At 34.1% G+C, this 21,214-nt stretch overlaps 1 protein-coding gene across 2 annotated transcripts in view; it reads left to right on the top strand.

Moving 5' to 3' along the window:
• The window catches only part of scaf (scarface), a 42,858-nt gene that overhangs the window by 6,520 nt on the left and 15,124 nt on the right, over positions 1–21,214 (top strand). For both annotated transcript variants that reach the window (XM_017147815.3, XM_017147823.3), the window contains one exon: positions 6,794–6,961. In XM_017147815.3, coding sequence (XP_017003304.1) covers positions 6,794–6,961 — 168 coding nt within the window. The remainder of the gene's footprint in view (positions 1–6,793; positions 6,962–21,214) is intronic.

The raw sequence follows: 21,214 nt of genomic DNA, 5'->3' as shown, positions 1-21,214 counted from the left end.
TTGCACGAATACAATATACCGTTTTACTCTACGAGTAACGGGTATAAATATTAGAGGGTGTATTTCTGTGTGTGATCAATTATATAATTTATATGGGAATAATTAGTTATGCGATTGAAAGATAAGCAACCACAAGACAATTCATAAGCTGAAATTGTCGCGAATCTTCCTCTGTGGTTCTGCCTGCCTATGAGTTTATCAACCTGTCCGTCAAAGTCACATGTATGTATGTATGTAAACTAAAACTATGCGAACTATAGATGTTCCGGGACCGTGGAAACGGATATGTCGAGCTCATTCAGGCGCTTCAGCACATATAATGACACGTCTGGGCTCTGTCAGAACTGAATCTGATTCAGAGATATTTAAACCTGATTTCAGTACTTTCCAAAACCGAGAGAGCAGGTCTTCTGTGACTCAAACGCGAAACGATTGCTTCATAAATATATCCGTGCTATTAATACCCATTTAGCATGCTTAACTCGCGCTTAGGCCAAAGATCTTCAATAGTCAAGGTCGTGCTTCAAAACAGTCTTAGACATATACAAATGGGTTTCCAAACTTCGATTTCTTCACTTGAGAAGACATTAAAGTGGGCATAAATAAGAGGACGTAGACATTTTAATATGTAATATTCAGAGGTTGATTGATTTATGAAATGCCAGTTTTGAGAACTCCGAAGTCTGAACTAATTATTTCAACTTTTTTTTCATGACACGAAGTTTCTCTTTGCCAGTTTCATCCGATGGGGAACTTATCGGTAAATTCTTGAGATACACATGCGTCAAGGCGATACCGCCTCAAGTTACTTATGTGGCGTTTGACCTCTGGTCACAGTTATTAATTTGCAATTGTTCGGTTGCTAAATGCCAGCTGACCATTTCGATGTGAGAAAACCAAATTAAGTAACTTCTGCCAAGTTTTGCCAAGACTAAAGCGCTAAAGTTCAATGCGAAGCCACTGGCCATTGCTAATAGCATTTGGCTGGTCGAATTTTAGCACAACATCTATGCAAGTGATAAACATTGGTGGACCTTTTGGTCAAGCTGACTGAAATCTAACCCATTGTGCATTTACTGGAACTTTTATGCTGGCTCTTTTCACTATTGTCGAATTACGCAGAGACCGTTTAACTTTCTGATCAATGATAGCACTGGACAACAAAATTGTCTTTATTAAAAGGTGCAGGGATATGGGCATTTAATTATGTTAATATAGACGTATATAAGCATATAAATTTTAACGGATAGTAGTGAGATCGCAATATTTAATGTTTTGATCTAAGATATCTACGAGAGTCTGTAATCAATTTTATTCATATCTATGCAAAATAATGTATTAGATGCCCTTCTACAGAATTGCATTAAAGGTTCCATCATAATTTGAGTCAATCAAAGCTTATGGTCCATTTAAGCAATTTTTTCACGTCTATTCACAACCAACTTGATGCGGTGAACAGGCATAATAAAACATGAAGAAAAATATGTGCCTTAATATATTTTACAAGCATCTACAGCAGCGGACGGCACACACATACAATAACATTTTGTTTAATATTTGTATGAGTAAATTGCACTGGGCAGATCATCAGAGTGTGTGTGCAGACCGCTGTTCTACAGTATACGTGAGCGAGCAGCGGGTGGGCAGAACATAACCCTATGCTCAAAGTAAAACACTTAAACTATATTTTCTAAAATTTTCCGTAGCCGCCTCCAAAAAAAGAGGCTTTGCGGTGAACATCATAACTCGTTAAAAAAAATGTCCATTATCAATAAATAAAAAATAAAAAAAAATTAAATACCTTACCCCCCTTAATAGGCCGCTGCCGACCTCTGAACTAGAGGTATCATTGTACGTCGAACGATGGAATTTATAGAATTTTTTCCATAAGAACGGGAAAAGAAGCAAGTATTTTTAAATCCGAACATCGAAAAATTATATATTCAAGGAGTTAGAATGTCTATTAAAAAACCTCTCTCATAACTTGAAGGCCACTATTATCTTTAAAAAACATGCTGTGTAAAGCGGTGACAAGCTCGATACGTAAAAATGACTTAAAAATACTTTATAGTTTCTAATGGTTTAGAAAAAAAATTGTATAAATTGCATCCATTGACGTAGAATGGTGGTATTTATCTCAAAAACTCGGGAAAAGACTCTTCTAGAATATAGATGCCTGTAAAATATTTTAGGACACATATTTTTATTGCATTTTTTTAAGTCTGCTCACCGCATTATATTAAAAATTATGAGCAAAAATTGAAACAGCCGCTAAATGAAGCGATCAAAAATTTCAACAGCCGCTAGATGGAGCCAATAGCTTTGACGACTGCATATCTCCATCTCCATCGCACTCCCTTCAGCGAAGTAGCGGTTATCTGATAGTCACAGTTATCGACTATAGCGTTCTCTAGTTTTAATCTAAATCGGTCAAATTTACTTTATAAATAAAAAAACAAATTTTTTTGTGAGGGCGATGGTTAAAATTTTTTAAAATCTTACTTTGTTTTTATTTTTAAGAAATATATTTAAATATCACTAAGAAATATATTTTATTTAATTATTTTATATATTTTTTTTTTATTTTTTTAAAAGTTTTAATTTTTTAAAAAAATTAACAAAAAAAGTAGGGGAGTGTAGGGTAAGGTGACGAACGATTCGTTTATTCAAAATTTTTCTAAAAATCAATATTTTTTAAAAGTGTAAACGCAGAAAGTTGCTTACATCTACTGAGCATATCCCTGTAAAATTTGAATTCGAAATTCCAATGCAGCCAAATCCCACAGTGTTTGGCGTGAACCCTTCTTTTTTTGCACTTTCAAAAGTTGTAGGGTAATGTGACGAACGATTTGTTCTTTAATGTAACTTCTCCAAAAAACAATATTTTTTAAAAGTGTAAAAGCAGAAAGTTACTTACATTTACTGAGCATATTTCTGAAAAATTTGGATTCGAAATTTCACGTAGCCAAATCCCACAGCGTTTGGTGTAAATCATCCTTTTCACAAACAAAAAAATACATTTTTTTATATATAATTTACGGAAAAGTTATTTTCGATACGGAAAAGAAGGAAGTAATAAGATAATACCCAAACTTACAAAAAAAAAGGTCAATGTGCAATTTTTTAAAATTAAATTAAACTGACGTCACTATTAAAAACAACAATAAAACTGCAGCAGTAAAAGTTATCTGGTATTATTATATTTTTTTTACAAATAATCAACGATAACAATTAAAATTCTTGAATAAAAAAAGTTCGTCACAATACCCTACAAAAAGTTCGTCACGATACCCTACAAGGTATACTTGGAGCAAAAACGGTGTCACTTTCAAACGGCGCAAAAGAAAAAAACGCGAAGAACCAAAAACTGCTGATAAAGATCTCATGTATACGTGCATATATTTGCCTGATATTTTTTTCCACTCATCTTTGCTCTGGCACTGCTAAAACACAAGTAAATTGAATAGGTTTTCTAGTTTGCGCACCACATTTTTAGCGAAAATTACCTCACGAACAAATTACGGGACTTCTTATTAATATTACTGTAAATACATTGTCGACACGATAAGGGGAGACGACTACATTTATTTGAAATTTTTGTCGTAACGTCATATATGAGATTCGACGAGTTCGTCACATTACCCTACTCGTCAAATTACCCTACACTCCCCTATTTAAAAATTTCAAAATTTTAATTAAATACATTTTTTTTTTAAATTAAAAAAATATATTTAAAAATGTTTAATAAATTACATAAAACATAAAAATAATAAATAAATAAATTTTAAACAAGAGAGAACGCTATAGTCGGGTTGGTGTCCCGACTATCTAATACCCGTCACTCAGCTAAAGGGAGTGCGAGGGATAACTTTTTAACTTTTTAGTGAATGGTCCGATTTGAAAAATGTCTTCTACATTTATACTTTTTGGAAATCTTTAAAGATGTGGGCTCAGGACACATTCTAATATCGTTAGTGGGCGATTGTGAGCGTTAGAGGGGGCGTGGCGCTCGGCTGAAATAAACTTGCGCTGCGTAGGAAGAATATGTGTGGGAAATCTCAACCTTCTAGCTTTTGTAGTTTCCGAGATCTCAGCGTTCATACGGACAGAGAGACAGACAGACGGACAGACAGACGGACAGACGGACATGGCTAGATCGACTCGGCTAGTGACCCTGATCAAGAATATATACACTTTATGGGGTCGGAAACGCTTCCTTCTAGCTGTTACATACTTTTGCACGAATACAATATACCCTTTTACTCTACGAGTAACGGGTATAATTATTGTTTATTGAATGGACGACTAAATAAATAATTGTAAGTTTTTAATAGATTAAAAAATGACTTTTTATTTTTGTCATTAAGAAATTGTCGAAACTCTTAAAAGAAAACTTTTAATCATCAACAATTTTTAAAGGACTGGAAACGATGAAAATACATGAATTCCATAAGGATTCGATAAGAGTGAGAGAGTAGAGAGTAGTAGTACACACAAAAAAATTTGCTTGGTAAAATTGACCAAAAAAGATAGTTACGTAACTATTAAAATAGTTACGTGTATTTTGTTTTTGCTTTGGGTTTGTGTCTTTGCTAATTGTGTGTATTTTGTTGTTGTGAAATGACTATTTGCTTAGTAGAATTGACAATTTTGCTGGTTGGGGACTGTTTGACAATTATTACAGTTGATTTTACCAAGTTTTTTTTTTTGTGTAGCTGCGACAGTTTTTCATAGAAACAAGCCGAGGCCTTGTTAAAACAAATTTGATATTTTAAAAACTAAAAGTGGCTCCACCTTTTTGACAAAAAATCATTAAAAAAAAAATTTTTTTGTGGGGAACACGTTAAAAAAATATTTTAAAATCTTAATTTGTTTTTATTTTAAAGAAATTAACAAAAAAAATTTTTTTAAGAATAGGTTTTAGAGGTGTTAATGCAAAAGACACGAAGTCAATCGGATTACTACAACCGGAGATTCAGATTTTCAATGAGAGGGTACTTTTTCAAAATTCACGATTTTTGGCAAACTAAAAAAATTCTACAACAAAAAAGATTTTTTCGGCCAAATCCTGATACACGTGTTTACTAATTTTCCGAATAGTACACGTAAAAAAAGTTTCAGGCAAATCAAAAATGTGAAAGAATATTTTTTACCAAATCCGTTCGGTGTGTAAAAGGACCGCCCATATACAAAAATTTACCAGAAATCAACTTTGTTCAAATCAGGAACCATATAAAATATTTATTCCCTTTTTTTAAACAAAACAAGAAAGGAAGTTAGCTTCGGACAGCAGAAGTTTATATACCCTGGCAAATATGCCTACACACAAAAAAAAAATTAGTAAAATCAACTGTAATAATTGTCAAACAGGCCCCAACCAGCAAAATTGTCAATTCTACTAAGTAAATAGTCATTTCACAACAACAAAATACACACAATTAGCAAAGACACAAACCCAAAGAAAAACAAAATACACGTAACTATTTTAATAGTTACGTAACTTTCTTTGTTGGTTAATTTTACCAAGCCAATTTTTTGAGTGTAGTCTCTGAGTTTCATGTCCGACCGCCAAGATATTTTTGCACGTAAATCCTTAAGAAATCGTGATCCATCAAAGATAATTTTGTTCGCGAATTTCGAGGGTGAGTCCGCTCATCTAGAGTATTACCAAGAAATGAACTGGCATCTATGCCATCTCAAATTTTGAAATTTTTTGAAAAATTCTATTTTATGTCACATTTCATTTGAACTGTAAAAAGGCTTTAAGGGAGAAAAAAAGCCAAACAGAATGAAGAAAAGAAATCACAACTGACTTTGCCTTTGACTTAGACCCAAAGAAAGCATGCCATTGTTTGCGCTTAACAGCTCAATTCTGTGCCCTAACAGCACTCTGTAATTGTTTCTCGTTCAGATAAATTAGAGGAGTCGAGAAAACCGATTTGCTTATGCGAAAAGTTTACTGGAGTTTATATTTTTTGGACAGATAGCTATTAAAATAGCTATTAAAATAGCTATCTGTTTGAAAAACTTAAATACCAGATAAACTGTTCGTAAAAGCAAATCCCCTTTCTCGACTGCTTTAATTTATCTGAACGAGAAACAATTACAGAGTGCTGTTAACGCACAGAATTGTGCTGTGAAGCGCAAAAAATGGCATGCTTCGATTATTTTATCAGCTGTTTGGGTATAATTTTAAGGTAAAGTCAGCTGTGATTTCGTTTCTTCTTCTTAGTTGGCTTTGTCATTCTATCGAGTCGAAAACGCTTAACAGGGACTCCGAGTCCCTGTCAAAGTTAGCTCTCACATTTATGCTCGAGAAAGCCAAAATGCCTTAGCAGGGACTTTATCTGTTCGAGAAATGTTAGCCGGCACTCGAGAAACCGGCCCTTAGTATGATTTTATCTGTTCGAGAAATATTAGCCGGCACTCAAGAAAGTGGCCCTAAAAATTACAGTTATTTTTTGACTGAAAAATTAAGTATAAATATTTCTTTTGAAAATAATTTTACCAAAAAGCTGTTCTCTCTTAACGCGTTGCGCTGTTGATGAGCCATATATGTATGACCTTTCCTTATGCGCAATTTAGCTTAAATTACATGTGTATGTAGATTTTACGAAATTCGATCGTTTAACATTAAAACGTCACCAGGAGTTGTTGTGTGCACCCAATCTACTTTGATGTTTTCGCCATATCATATTTTTGTCTTACTTATAAGATCGATCCAATTCGATTAATTCATATGGTTTTAGTTACAAAATGTCATCATTCCTTGATTTTTCCTTTCCATTTTCAGAACTGTGAGCCGGAAACCGATATCTGCTGCACATACAAGGCGCCACCCACCACAACGACAGCTAGCCCCGTGCCGTTTGCGTCCTGTCCCCGCGACTCGGACTGTGTAGCACCGGAAAACTGTCGCAACGGTGAAATAAGTGCCATAAACTACGTGAAGAAGCAAGGAGTAAGTTTTACTTGTGACTACCGGCGGTCAGAAAACATTTTGCCATCAAAACAGTTGAGCAATCCATAGGGAAACACCAACTCGGCGATATTTGTACAAAGGGTTTTCCCATTCATGTTAGTTTAGCATAATTATAATTCCAATAGCAATCTAGTCGCACTGCTTTAATGCTGTACCAACGACGAGACGAACAAGCCAAACAAAGCGACATCAGCAGAAGCAACTGGCTTCTCCGGAATCAGACTCGAACGCAACACCAATTTCACAATTTCAACGGTGCATAAGAATTCCACGAAAAAAATACAAAATTAGAAACATTATTAGCACACAATTAGATTTATTGGCTGCTAAGGCTTTTAACATGGGATTTTAAGAAACGAAAAGGACAAATAAAAAAATGGTGCAGGCCAATAGTTGGCCGTTAAAATTGTGCTAGTTCTTTAAGCGTATTTTTTCCAAGTCCCATCGGCAATGACATTGCCTCAGGGCGAAGAGTGCATTCCAAAAACTCTGGCAGCAGTAGCGACCAGGCAGCAATTAAACTGGAATGCGGTTGCCCTATGTACAAATAATGCCTTACATACATACATGCATACGAGTCAAAAGTGTTAAATTGCGGTTACACCGAGTAAAAATATGTATATGCAGGGCGTATACAGATATTCATTTATATGTATACACATATGTTAATAAATAAGCAAAGGGTAGGTAAACGGTTCATCGGCACAGCTCCGCGTGTGATGATAGAGGACACGACTGAGAGAGACGACAAGGCATGCGACTGAGAGAGATCTCAGATTTTCACCAGGCCAGTGCAATTGCATAATTTGCTTACATGCAATGGCCGGAAAAACGGGTCAGTTGCGTACGTTGTTGCTGTAATGCTACGTCTTAAAAAATGAGCGCCGCAAGTGAAATATGTTGTAGTGCAGACAGACGGTTACATCTGCAGGTCGAGATTGGAAATCATCGCTGCCATCCATGTACATACATATGTATGTATGTAGGCATCAAAAGAATTGTCGTAAATACATATTTGTTAATTTTTTGTAATGCCCTAGAAAAAATGAACACCCTAATACAAATACCACTCCATCTCTCGTGGTGTAACTAAATGTAACTGACACACCGTCGCTCAGGGACTATTATACACCATTAAGACTCGATTCTTCAGGTTATGCAGGCATTAACGTCAGTTGCGTGGCATGCAAAGATGCAAGAATGTTAAATAGCAATACAGCAGCGGTCGGCACACACATACAATAACATTTTGTTTAATATTTGTTTGAGTAAATTGTACTGGGCAGATCATCAGAGTGTGTGTGCAGACCGCTGTTCTACATTATACGTGTGCGAGCAGCGCGCCGGCAGAACAAAGCCCTATGCCCACCTAATAGGACGCTGCCGACCGCTGCAATACAGCAATAAAAAATGCGAGGAATGCAGGCGAGATCGCTAAGTTCTGGGACATCCATGAATGTACATATGTACATACGTATGTAACAATAAATAAATAACTAGAACTGGGAAAACAAAATTTGTATAAACAAATGCATACCAAAGTAGCTCTTAAAGTTATGAAGTTGCTCACAAGCAACATACATACATCTTGATTTTGTACAACTTTTAGTTTTTAAGATATCTTTAAAAAACTGCCGTTTGCTCGGCACAAAAATAAAAGTGGATTTCGGGGAGGTTCATTCAACATCAGAAATTAGCGAATTCTGATGGAATATTTGAATGCGATTTTTTTTAGAATGTTGTTCAAACATGTCGCTGTGAAATGGTTTTGAATTTACTCAAAAATTGTTTGCCGTTTTTTTTATGCAGTTTAAAACACATTCGCTCGGGACATGTCGCTCGGGACATTTTTCTGACTGTTTTGCAAAGTGTTTTTTTTTACCTCTATCCCTAAATTGCTGGATGTTTTGCTTTTAACTTAATAGCTTAACATGTAAATGAAGCTTTTAGTACAGAAAAATGTCACATATTAGCATTCCTATAGGATAAATTAACAACAGAAGACAGGTCCAAGACATAACAAAAAAAAAAATAGCCAAAAACTAACTTTTGTGTATATTATTGGGGTTTGTCATACAAATAATCAAACTATACTCCAAATTTTTAGTTTAGCTCGGGACCCAATTAATTAGAAACTAGTATGGCGGCAAAATCAAGTGGAAATATGTTTTTTTCAAGTTTCAAGTTTTTTGGCTTGGTGGACTTTTTGGTGGAAGTGCTCATATTTACATTGCACATAGCTTACAAAGCTGTAAAGAAAAAACATTTATTTTTATAATTATTATTTATAAAATTTAAACAAAAAACACCTCTTAACGAGTTAAAAAACACTTGTGACGATCTCACCATCAACATACAAAAGATGTGATATCACCATTTGTAAAAAAAAAAATTTTTTAACTCGTCATTAGATACACTTTCCAAAAATTTTCTCATTTCGGGTCTTTTTAATTTGATAAATTATTCTCACCTCTGGAATTTTTTATTTAATTGTTGTACAATGCCACTATGGGTAAAATCCCAATTTTGGTGCATAAACCTGTTTATTTTCATAATTTATTTTTATGAATGGACCATACTAATCGATTCTTGATATCTTGATTTGAAGAAAACCGCCTCCAAAAATCTTGTTTTCCACCTGTGAACTGTCTTATATGCACCCAAAAAAAATCGACTGAAATATCCCTTGGTTTTAGAAAATCGCCTATGAATTTGCTTTACTGGCGATTTTGTCTATATTAAAGAAAGTAGGTTTTTAAAATCAAAGACGTTTTTGCTAAAAATCATAAAAAAATAAACTGCAATTTAGAAATATTTTGCTAGAAAGGAAAAAATTATTTCTTAGAATTTAGAAATAAAGGTTTTCTAAAAAATAGAAATACGGTTTTTTTAAATATAGACAAATATTTTTTAAATAACAAAAAAAATTTCTCAAATTTAGAAAATACTAAAATCTATTTTCGGGCTTCGGAATTATACCCGGTTGTTTCTGTGACTCCACGGCCTTTGTGTTGTTTTTTTTTCGTTCTTGTTTGTCACCTTATTTGAATTTCCTTTAATTGAGCACTTGTGTGGTTTCAAATTGGAACTGTAATAATAATTGAATGAGTACACAAATTAGAAATTAGAAATATAAAAGCCCAATAACTTACTATTTTGAGAGAAACATCTTGGTCGCCGCACGCGGGAATCAAACCGCTAACCGCTCGCCTCACAGTTTGCAGTCAAGCACTCTACTAGCTGCGCCACGGTAGCATCACGTGAGGCGCTGTACTAAGTCTATTCCCGTTTTGTTCTCCTATTTTTACTCAAATTGATCTGGCTCTCTTCTGGTTATTCCTTTTAGTTGTTCATTTAATTTTGCTTTTAAATATTTATTGTTTAATATTAATATTTATATATTTATTATGGTTCAATAGTAACAGTAATTGAATGTTTCAAATTTGAAAAACTTAAACATTATTTTTATCAAAATATAATTATTCATGAGCTCATGAATATGTAAATATTAGTGTTAAAAAAAAAACAAAAAGACACCATGAGTTTTTCGTCTCGACGTGGGATTGAACTCACACTTGCAGCCGCAAGCTTGAATAACATATGCATGCACGCACGCATTAGACCCCTAGGCTACCAATCCCGGAAATTTTCTTCTATTATTAGCGATTTTTTCTTAGGCTAAAAAAAATTGTTCTTAAAAGTGTATAAGAAGGGAAATTGATCAAATACGGTTAAATTTTTTATTTTCTAGAAAAATATTACTTCATATCACACATTTTTATCTAAATGTTAGAAAAATCTTCAAACAATTTTTCTGTTTTTAGAAAAACAATATTTCTATTATGTAGAAATATTTATAATTTTAATGGCAATTTTTTTTATTTTTAGAAAAGTTCAGTCATTTTTTTTCTAAAATCAATGGCGATTTTAACCCTCAACTAAAGAAAGGAAGATTAGAAAAATAAACCTTATAATTTGGAAAAAAAATTGATTTTTCTGTATTTCAGAAAAAATTTACTAAAAAACTCGTTCAACAGAGAATTTTTTTGAAGATTAGAAAATTTTTCTGAAGATTAGAAAATTTTTCCACTTTATAGAATATTTTTTTAAAGCACAGAAAAATTTTTTTTTCTAAATTTAAGAAAAAATTATTTTTTGAGTGTGAGAGGTCGTGGGTTCGATTCTAGCAGTGACCAAAAGTAAGTTGTTTTTTCTCCTCATATTTATATCCCTAATTCGTTTACAAACATGATTTTTCAGTTCTAATGGCTGTGCTGTATAGGTCGGCCCCCCCTTAATGCAGCTCCCATACAGCTCTACACTAATACAATAACATGAAACGGTCTTCTCCGCCGGTTTTTATACCCTTGTAGAGGGTATTATAATTTCAGTCAGATGTTTGCAACGCAGTGAAGGAGACGTTTCCGACCACATAAAGTATATATATTCTTGATCAGCACCAATAGCCGAGTCTATCTAGCCATGTCCGTCTGTCCGTCTGTCCGTTTCTATGCGAACTAGTCTCTCAGTTTTAAAGCTATCGCGATGAAACTTTCCCGAAAGTCTTCTTTCTATTGCAGGTAGTACATATGTCGGAGCGAGACGGATCGGACCACTATATCTTAAGGCTCTCATAGGAATATTCAAACATATATAAGAAAATTATTGTTAATTTGTAGGAAGTAGGCGTTTTAATTCTTGACTACTTAAAAACAAAATTCAAAAATAGGAACACTGAATCTGGAATCCCTAGAACTGCACCGAGTGAGTATTACTTTATCTGCAAGGGTATATAGGCTTCGGCTGGCCGAAGGTAGCTTCCTTTCTTGTTTTTAATTAAAACAGTCCCAGTTCCCAAAATATACATGATTGAAATAAAAACTTTCCAAAATTTAGTTAAGCATGCTCAAACACGATTTTTTTTAATTTGTCTAATTTTTAGGGCATTCGCCTTTAAAAGCAGAAATGTAGTCCTTTATTTTAGAAAAATACACCTTAAATTTTGGGCAAATCACCCTAAAAACAGGAAAATATTTCTCAGTTCAAGAAAAACAAGAGAAAACGCTATAGTCGGGTTCGTGTCCCGACTATCTAATACCCGTCACTCGGCTAAAGGGAGTGTGTGAGGGAGATGGATATATAACATTTTTTTGATTGCGTATAACTTTTTAATGAATTTATTTATGGGGTCAAAAACGCTCCTTCTAGCTGTTACATACTTTTGCACGAATACAATGTACCCTTTTACTCTACGATTAACGGGTATAATCACCTTAAATTAAACCAAATTTCCATAGGGACTTTTTAGAAAAATTTTTCTAAATACACGGGCGAATTGCCAGCGGATACGATTTATGGGCGATTTTCTTAATCCACGGGTAAAAACTCAGTTTTTTAGGGCGATTTAGGATACAAATTTCTATGAGTATGCTATAAAAAAGGCTTTTGGGAATTTTTCATCCCGATAGCTTCAAAACTGAGAGACTAATAAGTGCAAATTACATACTTCGTCACTCTTATTTTTAAAGTTAAAGTTAAAATATTTGTTTTTTGTGTTTTAAGTATGTAGCTATTTCCAATGTGTTATAGAGAGTATTATAATTTTGGTCAAAATTTTCATGTATCTATTCAAATTGTAGCAGAATTTGGTCTGGAAACAACCAGAGTACAACTAATGCGATTATAATTAAGGTCGGAGTTTAAGTGGGCATTATTCTGTTTTGACAACAGGGCGAAACAGTAAAAAACGTAGTCCAATAAAGTCTGAGAAGCAAACAGAGCATATCGAACGCTTAGCATACAGCAGGCGGGGAAACTCAAGCGGTGAACTCAAGGTCTAGGTCGTGCTGGAGTGTCCTTGAGTTTGCCCGCATGCTCTTATGGTTAGTGGAAAGTCGTTGGCAGCGCATATCTTATAATTAGTCGTGCAGATTCGCTTTGTTGGTGAATCTTTGATGCCTAATGCGTATTTTATGATCATTATTATTGTTATGGTTTTATTGGATTCGTCTGCCGTTAAGGCATAGAGATATTTACAAGTCAATACAGTGTCAATGGCTCCGAATTTGTTATAATTAACATAAGTGAGTTTTGCGATGTCTAAGATGACACTTTACCGACTTGAATTAGCTTTTAATTAATTAGTTAATGTGTAAAGCTCCGCCCATATTGGTTGCTTTTCGATTTATATTTGGTTTTATACACAAGCCGCTGCACTATGGGGAATTTGACCACTTTTTTTGGCCAAAACCCTTTTTTTTATAGTCGTTAAACTAAAATTGTGTTTTCTAGAATACTTTACCAGAAGACCAATCTTCAATGTTACGTTTCAAGAATTTCAATAGAGGCCGCCTCTGCTAACTTACAGCTGTTAGATCAGCTGCTGTATGTTGCATTTTCACGCCTCAGAAATTTGACGAAATGCTGAGACTACTTAATTGCTAAAAATAAGAGCCTTTAAGCAATTTAAGAGGGGCTTTTTTAATTAATTCAAAGGATGGTAGTGTGCACTAAGTATTTGTGTGATTAAACAATCTAAATTAATCGTGGTTTTCTTGTAATCGATTATTTTTGTGACCGGTCTAACACGAATATTTTTAAAGAAACCCAGATACAAAGCGAGTCCAGCGGAGGCGGATTCCATCCATCAAACCTTTGGGAATTAAAGAGTAAGGAATTCTCTTTAAAATGAATGAAAATACACTTTTTACGATTCTTGGAGAAATTTAGTTTTTTAGATCATAACCTCAAATTTTGCAAATGCCCTTTGTTTGCACTGTGGAAGAAATATATCAATAGACATACACTTGAAATGTCTTCTAAAGTAAGGCAAAAACACTTATCGCTACCATTTGACAAAAACAAAGGGACTTAAGAGGTTGTAAAAAGAAAAAAAAGCTTTAACTGTATCAAAAAATGAAAGAAATGGCATGTAAGCTCTGAGAATTTTCGGTTCTATGAAACTTAAAGAAATATTTTTCTGATTTTAACAAAATTGTTTATGTGGTTTTAATACTGTATTAAAACGGTACTTATCAAGTTGTATGCATTTATCTCTAAAAATAGCAAAGTTGATCTGATCTTTCCTTTGGCAGCTACATGATATAGTTGTCTGATCCGAAAGATATTTATGCAGAATATGCGTTGTGATAAATAGTAACGATTGCTTAAGTTTTACTTTGATATCTTTAAAATTGAGGGAGTTATTAATATTGGCCAAATAAAGTGGTCAAATTCCCCATAGTGCGCTGCTTCTGTTGCCTATGCATAAAATTCATTACAAGTAGCATAAACAAAAGGCTTAAGCGCCAAACTTCAGGGCCAAACACAGCTTTTAGAAGCTTCTTCTCCCCAGCGGCGGATCGATTAAACTTAACCCGGACTTAAGATAACATCTCGTAAAACGGCCAAATCAAAAACTTTATGGGCTTATAAAATGTGTGCAGAAAGAGGGTAGGAGTAAGTCTAGAGATTTTAGTGCTGTGCTAGTGGCGCATTAATGCAGCCATAAAAATAGTTCTGTGTTAGCATTAAAGCATTAGTGTCATAAATTTCGCAGCGGCCGATGTCGTCACGGCTTGACCTTTCCCCAAGCCATAAAAACAACTTGGGCAGCCCGTGCCCATGGATGTATGTATGTCTGTATGTATGTGCGTGTCATTTAAGTGGATGTGATGGTCTATCATTGAAGTCTTCGCTTCTGCTTTTCAGCTGACTTCACTGAACTTGGTAATGGCTCTAAAATATACATTTGTATAATATATATATAATATTTATTGCAACATTATTAACAAATTGCGCCAGACAATCTATGGGAGATTAACAGCAACAAAAATGGACAACTTGTCTCGAATGGCCACCAACAACATTTATTAAAAGCATTTTGGGGTCTCCCCGCGCGGCTTGTTGCTGGTGATTACATATTTTAGCTGTCCCTGGTACACAAGTAGCTTGAGGTTTTTGTTGTCGAAGTTGTTATCTTGAAGTATGATGATTGATCATAAGCCATTGGCTACTCCAAGTAATCACCGTTCAGGGGCGAGTACTGGTGTTTTTCAGGGATTTCGCTAGCTCAGAGAATCATTTTGCCTTTCATCAAAATAATACATTGTATGCCGTTTTTCCTGCTTTATTGCTGGCCACCCTTAATAATAACTTTTATTACATAATTTTATTCAAGTGTTTTACTAGTGCTACTTTACAAAGCTCCTTGGCACTAGATGTCTATACTAAAATAAAATTTTAATAAAGCTAAATTTATCAAAAATTGTGTCCGATAGTCGCCAAATCTGCCTTATGGCAATGTTAAGAAATTTAATGTGGCTTTCGCACCTCGATTACAAGGACAAACGCTGCGGGCGAGTAATGGTAATTTCAATTAATTTAACATAATATAAGATCAAATTGAGAGTCCCAATTTTAAACCCCTTGTCAAACGGAAGCGAGAATTTTTTCATAATATAAAGTTGTCAATAACGAGTCTGCCTGGTTTTTTTTTAGTGTTAATGACACAGGTACACAGTCAAAAATTTCCAAGAACCATTTCTAGTTTTCCATGATAATTGGGTGTTCCTGAGTAAAAGTCCCATACAAACTTACGTTCCATAACCTACAGGTTCAGCAGACGGACAGACAGGCATGGCTATCAAGAATATATATACTCTTTAGCTACAATGAATTTTCTTATATTTGTTTGAATATTCCTATGGGAGCCTTAAGATATAATGGTCCGATCCGGCTCGTTCCGACATATGTACTACATGCAATAGGAATAAGACTTTTGGAAAAGTTTTATCGCGATATATTCTTGATCAGGACCAGTAGCCGAGTCCATCTAGCCGAGTCCAGTTAGCCATGTCCGTCTGTCCGTTTATATGCAAACTTTTCTCTCAGTTTTAAGGGGTTATATACAGTTGTGATAGATGAAAAAATCGATTTTTTTTATTGCATATTCTTTAAGTAGGGGAGAGTGGGGGAATTTCGTCAGCATTTTTTCAAAGCTATTTATTGTCCATCTTGAGACACATTATCATATTTCTATTTTTATTGTTGAATGCGGTTAGCACTAAGCTTTAAAATGTGACATTCCCCTATTTTTTTAATTAACTTGGTGATTTATAAAAAATTAAAAAGTAAAACCAATATACTGGGGCAATCTCACCACATAGGGGGGTAAAATCACCACACAACTGGGGAAATTTCGTCACCTGAAAAATGTAGGGAACTTTACGCCTGTAAGTATGCTACACAGATCAAGCGTACCATTTTTGTTGACGTCCTATATTTGTTGCTGCTGCTGGTAGTCTGTTCGAAAGCCAGCTCGTCAAATAAAAAAATATGTATTTAAAATAGGTGCGAATTTACCCAAATCATAGGGTGACGAAATTTCCCGACACAGTACTTTTTTAGAAATAATTATTTTTCTTCCGAAATTAGGCGCGAAGTTAAAAATCACTAACGCAGAAATGCACATTATAGCACTGTGTATTATATAAAAAATCGTGTATCTTATTCCTTTTGAATTGTGGCATACAGAAAAAATTTCGTCGAGAACTAAATGTAGCTTTTGAACTGTTAAAACACATTTAATATTATAGCTTAATTATCTTGGCCTTCTGTGCAAAACAAATGCATTGGTTGTGTGTGGCCGTCTTGAAGGACTAAAACAAAAAAATTATATATTTTTACGACTTATGGATTCCGAGATATTGCAGGTGACGAAATTGCCCCTGTGACGAAATTCCCCCACTCTCCCCTATATACTGTTGAGAATACTCTCAAAAAATGTAAAACGATCGGAGTTTTAGAACCGAAGTTGTAGCTATTTATACCTACCCGCACTACCTGCACATCGGCCCTTACAAACTTGAAACTTAAAACGCGATTATCTCAGAATCTCGTTTTTTCGAAATTACCTTTGCGGTGGACACGATTACTAAAAAACTATTAATCCGATCGACACAAAATTTTGACCACTTATTTATTATAACAATAGCTAGTCGTTGAAAGAAGGATTTTCAATTTTTTTTTGAAAACTTCTTTTTTTAGAGCATAAAATTCAAAATTGTATAACTTAAAAAATTACATTTTTTGTTAAAACCGTCGCCATTTTGTTTTTAATCAAAATTTTTACAAATCCTTCGTTCAGGGACTAGGCATTACAATATACACACAGAAAAAAAACTTGGTAAAATCAACTGTAATAATTGTCAAACAGGCCCCAACCAGCAATATTGTCAATTCTACTAAGTAAATAGTCATTTCACAACAACAAAATACACACAATTAGCAAAGACACAAACCCAAAGCAAAAACAAAATACACGTAACTATTTTAATAGTTACGTTAGTATCTTTGTTGGGCAATTTTACCAAGAAAATTTTTTTGTGTGTACTAACGAAATTTTTTTGAATTGGGGATTTGAGATGAACCGTTCTTGGGATATGATGTCCACCGCAAGTCACCATCGAAAAAAGACGATCTTGGAATTTGGCCATAACATTTTTATTATTTAATATTTTTTGTATGAAAAAATTTTTATAAGTACTTAGAAACATGTACTAAACAACGCCGGCAAAACATTTTTAATTAGTATTTTTTTTGGTGTCAAAAAAAAATCGGTATAATTTCATTTTTTTTTGCGGTACAACTGTATATAACCCCTTAAAGATATCGCGATGAAACTTTTCCAAAAGTCTTCTTTTTATTTACAGGTAGTAAATAAGTCGGAGCGAGCCGGATCGGACCACTATATCTTAAGTCACAACAAAATTGCATTTATACTTCTCGGAAATCTTTAAAGATGTGGGCGCAAGACACATTTTAAAATCGTTAGTGGGCGATTGTGGGCGTTAGAGTAACGTGGCGCTCGGCTGAAATAAACTTGCGCTGCGTAGGAAAAAATCAAGAATATGTGTGGGTAATACCAACTAGACATCTGCATGACTGGAATCAAACAGGCTTTGAAATGATTCCATTCGAATAGAATAGAGTTGAGTAAATGCTTAGCACACTATGACTAGAATGGATTGCATCTTGGTCCGTATAGAGTATGACAGAAAAGGCCTAGAGTTAAACGAGTGATAACGAAAAACAGAATGTCATATTTGAATAGGCTGAAATCATTCGAGTTATTCGAATCCATTCGATTTTCTTATATGACGTCATAAGGGCAAAATAGAAAATTAAATTTGTTTTGATATACATATATGTATGTCTATAAATAAGTATTTTTGTGATTTCTTATTTTCGAAATTACCAAGCTCCCCTTAGTTTAAACTCAAAACACATGCAAAAATCCACGAGAATTAAAAAAAAAATATGGAAAAACAATTAGTTTTATGAACATATCCCAGAACCAAAAGATCCGCCTCTATCGCCACAGATAAAGAAAGGAATGGTCTTGCTTGGACCGCGACTTCTTTGTATTGTCTCCTGGAGTTTGTTAGATAAATTCTTAAGAAGTTGCGGTCCAAGGAAGACCATTCCATTCTGCCTCTTCACTACACTATTTTGTACTTCTCCTCCTTGGTCCGCGAATTCTTAGGATTTGCGGTAGAAGGAAGACCATTCCTTTCGGCCTCTTCACTACACTATTTTATACTTCTCCTCCTTGGTCCGCGAATTCTTAGGATTTAAATATGAAAATGGCATGGTTGGATTCAGTGGCGAGCTAAAACTAAAGGTAGATTTGTAATTTAAAAAAAAGACAAAAAGCCAAATATTTATGTAAGTATTTCAAAACAAATTTAATTTTCCATTTTGCCCTTATGACGTCATGTAAGAACTCGAATGGATTCGAATAAATTCGTCTGAGTTGTTCGTGTACTCATTTACTCGATTCGTTTTCCATCACCATTTCTGGTTCGACTGAGTTTTACGTCAGTACACTTATTTATTCAAGCCAGATTTCCTACACATTCCAACTCATTCAACTCATTTTGAACATTGTCAATTCGAATATGTATTTTTTGTTATTCATGCAGATGTCTAATACCAACATTCTAGCTTTTGCAGTTTACGAGATCTCAGCGTTCATACAGACAGACAGACTGACGACAGACGGACATGGCTAGATCGACTATTTATAGTGTCGGAAAAGGTTCCTTCTAGCTGTTACATACTTTTGCACGAATACAAAATACCCTTTCACTCGAGTAAAAGGGTATAGCTACGTAGCCTATTAGGGGTGCCACGTTTGGTTTAAAATCATGTACTTTCTTTTCAAACGGTTTCTGTGAGGAAGAGGTTTTTGTGACATTTCGTATAAGTACTGTGATCATGCTAAGTCGTAAGCTATAGTCGAGTGCCTCGAATATCAAATACCCATTTAATAAATGATAAACGAGTGTGAGAAAGATGGAGCTATGCATAAGGAAAGAAGGCACTCGCTTGAAGTAGCACCATCTACCGACAAATGCATTACTTGCTCATAATTTTTTAACAAGTGGTTTGACTAAAAAAAATGTTCTACAAACGCCAGACACATTTTATGTTCATATAAGGCGATTGAAGGTGTTAGAAGGGGCGAGGCACTTTAAAAAAAGAACAACCGCTGCGCAGGAACCCCAAGAATCTGCATGGTTAATTCCAATTCTCTAGCATTTATAGTTTCCTAGATCTCAGCGTTCATACGGACAGAGGGATAGGCAGACAGACGGATCGACGCACATGGTTTGATCAACTCGCCTAGTGATCCTAATCAAGAATATATATACTTTAAAGCTTATACCCTTCCTCTGTTGCATACTTTTTAACGAATACAATATACCTTTTTAGTCTACGAGTAACGGGTATAACTAAGGCAACATTATAACGTCCGTATAACATCCAGATTTTCGGCACTTCTTTTATAAAACCTAACAGATCTTAAAAACCATTAGTCTAGAAAACATGTAACTTACACTACTTAAAAGGCAATAGATGCACCTTTCCGAAAAGCAATTACTCGTTTTGATGCGGTCGCAATTAATGGAGGTACAACCTGTGAAATTTCAAAAAATGTTTCATTTCTGGCAGTTTTGTTTTGTAGCTAGTTTCATTTACTTAAAAAAAATACAAATATAAATGTATAAATTATTTTGAGCTTTTAGATATTAAGGCCCTTTTGTTGTTAACAAGTTAAGGCCATATATGGAGCGCAAATTCTAGGAGATATGCATTTTTTAGTGAAACAACCCATTCCTGAAAAATGCTATTCAAGCCAGGTAACCTGTTTTGTTAGTTTTATTTTTGACATATGAACCGAACAGAAGTAGTAGTAGGAGCATTTCAAAATATGAAATTCAAATACATTTAAAGCAGGGATCGCAAGTAAGAGTTACTTTTTTAAAAAAATTGACAAATAAGTCTTATTTTTCCATTTTTATTATAAAAGTTGACAAATAACTCTTATGCTTCAATTTTTATTATAAAAATCAACAAATAAGAGTTATTTTTATAATAAAAATTGAAAATAAAGATTGAATTGAAATAACTCTTGAACTGTGCGGTACATTGGTTTAAAATTTATATATATATAATCTACGCTTTAATACCTTTCTGTTGATATGCCATATGTCCCCAAAATATTTTTTATAATTATAATATTTGTTACATCATCATACTTAAAGTATAAAGTATTCTCCTTAATCTACAATAAATACTCCTGTTTGGTTTATATGTCAAAAACCAAACTAACAACAGCAGGCTATCTGGCTGCATATCCTAGAATTTGCTCTCCATTTGCAAATATATGACCTTAACTTGTTATCAACAAAAGAGCCTTTAGATCTGAAAGCTCAAAATAATTTAAACATTTTTATTTGTATTTTTTTTAAGTAAATGAAAACTAGCTATAACAAAAAAACGCCAGAAATGAATATTTTTTGAACTTTCACAGGTTGTACCTCCATTAATTGCGACCGCATCAAAACGAGTAATAGTTTTTCGGAAAGGTGAATCTATTGCCTTTTAAGTAGTGTAAGTTACAAGTTTATTGGTCTAATGGTTTTTGAGATCTGTTAGGTCATATAAAAGAAGACCCGAAAATCTGGATTTTTGCCATTATCTTCAGAACGGTTCTTTGGAAATTTTTTTTTATTTGTTCAGCGTGAATAGCAACTCAAAACTAATCAAAAAAAATTGGTCTCAATGTTTTTCTTTTTTTGCTGTAAACTAGTGTAATTTACCCCTGCACCTTTTAATAAAGTCAATTTTGTTGTCCAGTGCTATCATTGGTCAGAAAGTTGAACG

Source organism: Drosophila takahashii, chromosome 2R (assembly GCF_030179915.1).
Source record: "Drosophila takahashii strain IR98-3 E-12201 chromosome 2R, DtakHiC1v2, whole genome shotgun sequence".
Taxonomy (NCBI): Eukaryota; Metazoa; Arthropoda; class Insecta; order Diptera; family Drosophilidae; genus Drosophila; species Drosophila takahashii.
Note: the sequence above shows the minus strand (reverse complement) of the source record. Positions and strands in the feature narration are given on the sequence as shown.